The 9,209-nt window shown below is 41.7% G+C and overlaps 1 protein-coding gene across 1 annotated transcript; it reads right to left on the reverse strand.

Annotated features, from left to right (window-relative positions):
• Positions 1-1,652: 1,652 nt before the first annotated feature.
• On the reverse strand, positions 1,653-7,240 carry lrrtm4l2 (leucine rich repeat transmembrane neuronal 4 like 2). Its single transcript, XM_024276316.2, has 2 exons — positions 6,893-7,240; positions 1,653-6,579 (listed from the first exon to the last, which is right to left on the reverse strand). Exons 1-2 carry the CDS (start codon positions 6,894-6,896, stop codon positions 4,964-4,966), a joined length of 1,620 nt encoding a protein of 539 aa, XP_024132084.1. The 5' UTR covers positions 6,897-7,240; the 3' UTR covers positions 1,653-4,963.
• Positions 7,241-9,209: the final 1,969 nt, after the last annotated feature.

The following is a 9,209-nucleotide window of genomic DNA, read 5'->3' on the forward strand; positions in this document are numbered from 1 at the left end:
TTGAATTTAATTCAGTCAAAGTATCCTTAAGTTCATTATAGCATAAGAGACTTTACCTCTACTTTAATCAAATTATATTCCAATTCATTTTGAGCTGCCTCAATCCAATTATAATCTAAGTTATTGGATCTTTGGGCACCACGAACTGCCCTCAATTCATTCATCACTTAGAGTATGATAGAGAATAGAAGCTGTGTAGTCTAGAGGTGAAAGTGACTTCATAAACAGTCAATTTTATGTTTTTTGATGGTGTGTAAATAAAGTATAACTTCAGTTTACACGTATGTTTAAAAATGTATGTAGACTTGTCTGGAAAACCAAGCAACAGCAGCTGAGATGAGGGATGATTGAAAGTCTTTGATTGGGTTGTCACATCAGGGCTTTCACTGACAGGGAAATAATAGACCAAACAGCTTGCAGACGAAAAATTTGAGTCAACAACTGAGAGTTTTCACTGCTCCGTTGGCCACAATCAGCTATATGTTGTTGACAGATTGATGAAAAATTGATTTCTGACCAAGAGGCTTGGTTTTCCAGCCAAAATCGGCAGCAGCGAAGCAGGATTATGCAGCATCTTATCCCCATTATCTGCTTCAGCTGATGGATGTTTGCTCTAACAAGAAAATCTTGTGAAATTGTGCCTTTTTTTAGCCAAGTCGAAGTTAGCCAACAGAGTAAAAAGAGAAAGATTTAACAAATTACTTAATTAGACTTTAATCTGTTTCAGTGCAATCAGAAGGAGAATGGCATAAAAAAATCAAGATTTCAGAGGCAATCAACCCCATTCATTCATTAAAAGTTGGCTCTTTCTATAACCTTTTCTGAACCTTCTCTGTTTGCATGAGGACGGGTTGGATGCTTTTCATCTTGAAAATGTTACAGAGAGCCATGGTAGTGTGCAGCTTTGCTGGATTAATGTTTCCATCTTTTATGCTGAAGCTGAAGGGGACCTCCGTTCAAAGGGCCACCGGCACAGAAAAACCATAATGTTAGCAATATTTTATAGCCTTCTGTTAGAAGTTGGAATCAAAGTAGTCACAGGAGGTAAAGGTGCCTGTTTTCATCAAAGTTTACCTAAAATTACATTTCATTTTAGTTCCTTTCAAACTCACTGACAATGCAGAGAAACTAGATTGAACTGCCTTCCATTTTATGATATCCTGCTTTCTACTTTTGTTCATTCTTTCCACAGATTTTAAACATTTCTTCACCTCTGAAGTGTATTTTTCGTTAAAGCTTTTGGTGTCAATGTTTCATTTCTGAAGCACAATAACGTTATTTTTAAATCTCATACAGTTATTTGTGTTCTGTTTGTGGCTGATGTCCCATTTGTGGGAAGCCGATCTGCTGGCCAACAGTGGAAGACGATCATTTCTCCATAACGATGTCTCAAAATAATGTCTGCATGTTCAGCATGTGTAAGGTAACTTCATGTGGGTTAAATTTAAATATCACTTTAGGCGCTACATATGGCAGGCTTTTCTTAAAAGCAAGTGGAAATGCTGCTATAAAGGTCAAGTTGTCAGCTACGTTTCTGCTTGAAATGGTTTTCTGATGTTAAACACACTAAATTGGCTGGAGTATCACTCATTGTGGACAGAAAACAATGGCTTAAAATCAGACGTTAGATCCAAAGAAGAGCTGACAGGAGCGACTATAACCAAAAAAATAATTTTATTGTGAAAAACCAGAGAAATGAAATACACAAACCACTTTGCAGAGAGAGACACAAACAGACAAGAATTTCTGGCAATGAATATATGTGCTCAATGAAGGAAGGTTCTATTAACAACATCAAAAAAGGACATTTTGCTTGAAGAGTTTCTGCTTCAGAAAATTGTAGTGTTAAAAAGGAAAGCTGAAAGCATGGGTTTTATAAAACAGGTTTGAGTCAGAATGTAAAGCTCAAAAGTTACCGTTTTTTTGCTTTAAAAAAAAAAAAAAAAAAACTTGTGCAGACTGCTGCCTGGGTCTGTTTCCGTGAACAAAAAGTACATTTTCCTGCACCGAGCGCCCACTGGGACACATGACAAAAGGCTGCAAAGCGTTTCTATTCAAATGAATTTTACAGGTGACATACGGCACACAAAAGAGACAGGATAAAGTTTTCTTAACCCAAACTGTGACGAGCGCCTCTGAATGCTTTCATACTTCACTGAGTCAATTTTCATCCCACGTTAATCGTTTGGATTTAACAGCCTGGAACTCATTATTTTGACTTGGTAGCTTTAAGGTTACACATGCTGGAGCCCTAAATTCATCAAGGAGGACGGGGAAAAGCTATTCAAAAAGTCCTTCTATAAGAGGGCAGATTTTGTTCTAAAAATAGGAGCCAGAATGATGGAATATGCTCAAAGACATGAGCTGTGATACAGCTTAACCATCATTAACATTATTGATTAATTTGAATCTGTTTTGTTCAAATGTGTGTTTAACAGTTTGGAAAATTAAATTTCTGTCTCACTTTGAAACTTCATCCAAATCTTACCAGCTGTGACTCAAAACGATCTTCTGTGTTTAATCCTCTCATAAACCAGAGCTTAAGTGTTGGCGGCAGAAGACAATTGTAGCCTCTGCAAAAGCTTTTTGGAAATGTGCCTCACTCACACATGAGAAAGGGACAGATTTATGTCCTTTTTCCATTTTTGGTCAACGTTAAACCAATTTAAAGATCATTGCCACCACACGTCATTTTTTTGTAAGTAAGAAAGTAAGAAATAATAGATTTGAAAAGCAGGCAGTCGGACAGGCAGGATGTTTTTAGGGGTAATGACACACCAGGACTGTTGCTTTAGGATGATCATGCTCTCCCCTGTAAATAACTCATTTAACCTTTTGGCGAAGATACACAAAACATCAGAAAAGATCCCCAGTGAGAGCTTCAGTGTGAGCACAGGCGGTGAATGTGAGCGCTTCATGCTTGCTCCTCTCATCTATTCCGTGGCCTACTTCATTTTATGCAAGATACCTTGATTAAAAAGACTTTTCTCGGAACTTGCAGAGCATATTTTTTTCTTTCTTTTTCTCCTCACCGAGAGTTCTTCTTCTTTTTGTGCATGGCTGTGTTCGGTCAATACTTGATGGTCCCACAATTTTTCATTGGAACAAACGTGTCCAGTAACGATCAGCAGGATGCAGACCGCCGCCTCCTCCTAATCAACCTGTTTTCCCCCTTTCACCATAAGGTTTCAAAAGCCAGCGAATCACTCAGAATCAGCCGCGATACGTCAAATCAAACGCTAATTACGATATCTGCCAGGTTTGGATCAACAAATCATTTGTGTGCGCTTTTTCTTTGGCCTACAGGTTCACCGGCTCCATACGGGAAATTCATCACTCATTCAAGAGCAGAGGGCTAAAATATGGATATAAATTCTATAAACAGCCCGCTCTCTGCTTGACAGGAACATAAATATAAAACAATCTGAATCTTAAAACGTAGACGGTGGGAGATCATAAATGTTACCTTTGACCACTGAGGAAGAAGAATATGCAGAGGAAATGTATTGATGTTTAGATATAAGTGTTTGGGAGGAAAAAGAGCAAATGCCCAGAATATATAAAAATAAGACATGAAATGCTGTTTTTTTTTTTTTTTTTTTTTTTTAAATCTCAAAAACTTTGCCCAGCCAGGGCTGGCTTTTCGTGCCTGACCTATGATTATCACCTGGTGCAGGTTAATTTTTTATGCCTTTACAGCCTACAGGCCATAAAGGTACACACTTAGGTTAGACGGTGAAGCACTTTCCCAGCTTTAATTTCACTGCAGTGCCAGATAACGACATTTATTAACTTTTTACTTAATAAACTCAAAATAGCATTGCCTACTTGAGGTGGAGTAATAAAACGCAAACCCGATTAGAAAATAAAAAAACTACTCATTTATAACCCTGCTTGCACCAGTGCCGAGCCAGCTCCTCCCACTTCAAGTCACAGTCCAGATGCAATCAGGAGCTGCTGTTGTCAATACTTCCAGATGAGGATGGAAGGGAACCAGAAAAGGCGGCATGTGAATATATGTCAGCTCCCTCTGCATGCAGCAGCAAATCCAATGAAGTGTGTGACATCCACGGCACACTGCGTGGCTTTAAAGAAATACTTCTCTCTCCACGCTCTGCTCCAGCTACCATTGGTCTCAACACACACGCTTTCCCTCCCTTTGCAGTGTTCCTTTTCAACAATAGCCATAATCACACAGAATGCCTTGTACCAACACTGTTTTAATTTTAGAGGCGAAAAAAAGGTCAAAATAGAAAATAAACAGGAAATTTGTTAATTTTTTTATACTCACACACCTGGACCTGACGTAGGTTTTAGAAAAGATCAGTCCTCAGATTATAAACATCTTTTTACTCGTGTGTGTTGATACAGTGAAATTAAATACACATTTATATATATTCATGTTTTTTCTTTTGTTGGATACAAGTTTTTTTATACAAGATTTTCCGGCATTTGATGATACAAAAGGAGGATGGCTTCATGCAAACCATGCTCTCTTTGTGACTCCACGTTTCTGTGGCGCTGCTGCAGCTGCGCTTGTCTGCCAAATGCAAAATGACTCAACTGGACAAAGAAGGAGGTGCAGCCCTCCTCCAAGCAGACGTCAGTTTAACCACAGGATTATGAACTCATCCCTATGACACACACACATTAATTTAAAAGATGCACATTTTAAATGCTTCACTCAAGGAATAAAAAAAAGACCCCTTTCTTTCGTCTCACGACAAAGGTTGTGTTTCCATCTCTCCGCAGAGAAGTTTTTGGATGAAACACTGGCTGAACTCTGCTGACCCAGCCCTTCGTGTCAGTCGTAATTAGTTCTCTCCAAATATATCACTCCGCACACGTCATCGTGTCCCTCTTATTATTTCCACAAACGCAACCCAATCTGTCATCTAGCATCAGAGAGAAAAACATTTGCGTCCACTTAGCAAGTGAACCTTTATGACTCTCACAGCTGAGCTTATACCTCACATTCTATGGATCCCGAAATAGTGCACGTGCAAGGCCTGTTTTCATTCACCAACGAGTCCATTGCCTCTGAGTTGGAGTGGTAGCTCAGATAGTACTCCTGCAGCTGCGAGTTAAGGTCCTGCTCCTGCTTGTGGGCCTTTTTTCTTCGTTTATGGTTGACTGAGTGCTGCTGCAGCTGCCTCATGGTGTTGGGGTAGCGCCTCCACGACACATAAATAACCAGCAGAATCAATGAGACTGACAGGAACAGGGCTACACTGCCTGCAATGATTTTATGGAAAGTCATATGTTCAAACTGCAGCTCTGGGATGAACATTGTGGGGGTTTCTGGGGAGATGTGGGCTGAAAAGCTCATAGTCGTGGATTCTGGGGTCTTTCTGTCAGCCTCGGTGGGACGGACGGGGGAAGGGGTAGATTTCTTTGAGGGTGACACAGAATCCGTCAGGTCTGTAACTCCAAACTGAGCAGTAAAAGTTGTGATGTTTTCAGTTTGTGTTGAGCTCAGGATGATGATGGTTGCAGTGGAGAGCTCCTCAAACACACACACGGAGTAATTCCTCACCACATCCACCACCTTCTCCCCCTGCACAGACTTGGGACTGCTGCAGATCATGCTGATGTCTTTGGAGTCCCTAAAAGTTCTGAGCCACCCCATCAGGGGGCAGATGCTGGGACTGCAGTCCCAGGCGTTACCCGCCAGGCTGATGGTGGTCAAGGAAGTCCACGCCGCCACAGCCTCAGCAGACACGCTGCTCAGCTTGTTTGTTTCAAGGTTTAGCGTTTGCAAGTTTGGCATGCACTGGAAAACGGCCGGGTCTAACATCTGGATCTCATTGCCGGACAGGTCCAGTTTCTGAAGCTTCTGCCAGATCCACGGTTCACCTTGACTGACAGATCGGATGCGGTTCCACTGCAAATAAAGAGCCCGGAGGTTGGTGAGGCGAGGAAAGGCATAAAAATTAATCTTGGAGAACTGATTGTGCTCCAGGTGAAGCTCCCTCAACCTGAACAGCCCTAGAAAGGTTGTGCGGGTGAGGCTGCGCAGGTGATTGTAACCCAAGTCGAGAAACTCCAAGCTGCGGCATTCCAGAAACGTTCGAATCAGGATCTGTCTTAGTCCATTGGAGCGGAGGTGGAGGTTCTGAAGCTTTCGTAGGCCGTGGAAATGGCCTGGCTGCAGAGACTGCAGCTGGTTGTGGTTTAAATCCAGGTTCCTCAAGTTCGGAATGGCGCTGAATGTTTTATTGTGCAGATGGCTGATTTCATTCGAGTTGAGAATCAGCTCCTTGAGTCGACGCACTCCATGAAAGGCTAAAGCATCGATGGAACTGATGGAGTTGTGGTCTAGGTAAAGCCAAACCAACTGATTGAGATGTGCAAACTGGTACGGCAAGAGCACCATCAGGTTGTTATTACGAAGCGAAAGTCCTTGGCATCCCGTGGAGATGTTTACCGGAATGTCTTGTAAGTTTCTAGACTCGCAGTAAACAATCTTCCTTTCGCAGCGACAGCTTGCAGGGCACATCTTCTCCCCCTTGCTGAGCAGCAGCAGAGCAGCTGCATGCAGAAGAAGGCAGGATAACCTCCAGTCCAACATCACAGAACCTGTTGGGGGTAGAGGGGAGCAATCAAAACAGAGCAGTTTTCTTTAAGATGTTTTCCAAATCAGAGATTGGAAATCCTGCTTGAGGTCTGAGCTTTTAGACATTTTCCAACCTGTTTCATGGAAGATTGAAATATCAATATCTTGATAAAACGTGATGGATTTCCATGATTTTCTGATGAGTAAATACATTAAAAACTATTTACTTTAAATTCATAATTAGGACACAACCATAAAAAGATTTTTTTTTTCTCAGTGAAAGCTGACCGTGTTACTGTGGCTTCCAAAGGGGACAGAGAGGTGAAAGAGACTCACCCATCGTCAATGTGGAGCAGAAGGAGCAATCCGAAATGGATGAAGAGCGCGTCAAACTGCTCTCAGTTCACGCAGCTTCAGTCCGCATCCTGGAGCGTCACTTATAAAAACCCAAGTTTTCTGCAAAACTGGCTCGACATGTCGGGGACGGCGCACCAAAAGAGTTGGGTCGCAGTTGGAGTCGCCGCTACAGTTCAGTCCGCCGTGTGCGCAATTACCCATTTGAGCGCCAGTGCGCTGATGCGCAGCTCTGCTCCTCGCGCAGCCTCCCCCCTCCTGCTCCTCCAGCTCACCCCCCACCTCTCTCTCTCTCTCCGTCTGCATCTCCCTCCTTCCTCTCCTTACCTCACGCCTTGCTCAAAGGCGTGGGCGTTTTTAAGAACATAAGCTTGCAAAAATATGTATTCCAGCCAACTCTGCCTTTAACCAAATTAGCAAATTAATGCAGAGTACTGTTTGTTATTGTGTGTAAAAATAAATGATGCTTTCAGAATTAGATTGTAATAACAACTGATCCATTTTTGCCTAATGTTCTTCCCTATTTTAATTTATCTTTTCATATTTGCAGTCTCAAACTTCAGATGGATTCAGGTGCAAACTGAGGTGCTGACTCTCAAACCTCATAAGAGGTGGTGAGATCCACTCCTCCATTAGTTACCAGCCATTCTGTAATGACATGAATCAACAGTGACATGGATAATTGGGACTTCTGGAAGCAATCTCTGTGCCCTCTTGATAGCTTCATCATCCCGCCATGCCTGCGTGTGATGTTGACAGGTCATGTGGACCACTGTGAGTGAGATCTTGTAAGCCAAAAAGGCATCCCCATTTGGATGAATGGGTTTTCAAACAAACTTGGCAGTCGGCAGGTATGGCGGCAGATAGAGGCATGCTCAGACAGAGATACCTCTCATTGTCTGCTTGTTTCATACTCATTGTTCACACTCCCTCTGCTCTGAAAATGCACTGGGAAAGTGGAGGTTGTTGGCTGCAAAGCTACAGATGAAACATGTGCTTACAGCAACCCCTTGTGCACACAAAGAGAAAAGTCCTGGTTTACAGACTTGATGATACTGATCTGCAAATATATGATCTCTGCAAAGTCAAGGGTGAGCACTCATGTGGTCCATGGGTTGAGGGAATATTAAGCTAATGAACTTGCATCAATATTTGGCAATGAGGTGCAGTGCTGTTCCTGGTCAAACAAGAGCTCCACAGCTGCCCGTGGGCTGCATTATTAAAAAGGTACATTTCCATCCGCTCTGGGAAAACCTCAGCAGGACAGCACCCCAAATGTGAAAATGTGCCGTTTGCTTCACCTCGCTGATTCATAGTTGCACACTGTGTAATTGAATTGCAAAGAAAACCTGCTCTTCAAAGCGTCCTCACATGCTGTCTGGAGGAGCCCACATGTCACTCAAGTTACATCCACGCACGTCCTGAAAGACAGGGATGCTGCGCCGAGAGGCTGCATGGACAACCTGCTGCAGGTGGGGGTGGGAATGCACTGATCATGTGTCAGCCTCACAAACACATACAGTCTTGATCTCATGCACTTTGAATGATTCAGATTTAAAGATATTTATGAGTAGTCAAAATTTAGATGTATATTTTTTTAATTGCATTTCTCTGGAAATAAAGTTAGTCTATTAAAAAAAAAAACTTAATAAAAAAAGAGGTACTGCACATACTGTTTGACAAATCTGTCAAACTGAAAAAATGGGTAAAAAACATATATAAAAATCAGATTTTTTTCTCTTTCCCCAAATGATGTTTTAAGCCTCTTTCATAAAAATGAAATTTGTGTTGCAAATTTGAATATTAAAACGAAAATACCAAATTGCCCCGCATCACTGCCCATAAAAAGTGCATGTCCCACCCCAAACAGTGTGTTATTATAACAGAGTTTCATTATTTCTGCTAGACTCTGCCAGTATCTTGTAATGCGTGTATGAGGTTAAGTGAGTACCAAACATGGGATGATGAGGTCCCATGAAAACTTGTGTCTGTGATAAAGAAAACATATAATGGTGCGTCTCTTCACACTTTTTTCTGGTCTTGAACTACTTCTCACTATAATGGGAAATGGTGCATTTTATTTAAGCCATTTAGCATCTCATTGCTCATGCAAACACAAGACTCTCCATCTGCCAAGTTTCATTAAAATTTGATTTGCCTCTGAATACAAACACGACATGTTCAAGTTTTCAACAATCTCATGACAGTCGAGCAGTTACATCCAAACTTTTGCAACACAATGAAAAAAACCAAACAAACAATCAAACCTTTTGGCAGCTAATTTTCCAAACACATCACT

The sequence above is a fragment of the Oryzias melastigma genome, linkage group LG9 (assembly GCF_002922805.2).
Source record: "Oryzias melastigma strain HK-1 linkage group LG9, ASM292280v2, whole genome shotgun sequence".
In the NCBI taxonomy this organism is placed as follows: domain Eukaryota; kingdom Metazoa; phylum Chordata; class Actinopteri; order Beloniformes; family Adrianichthyidae; genus Oryzias; species Oryzias melastigma.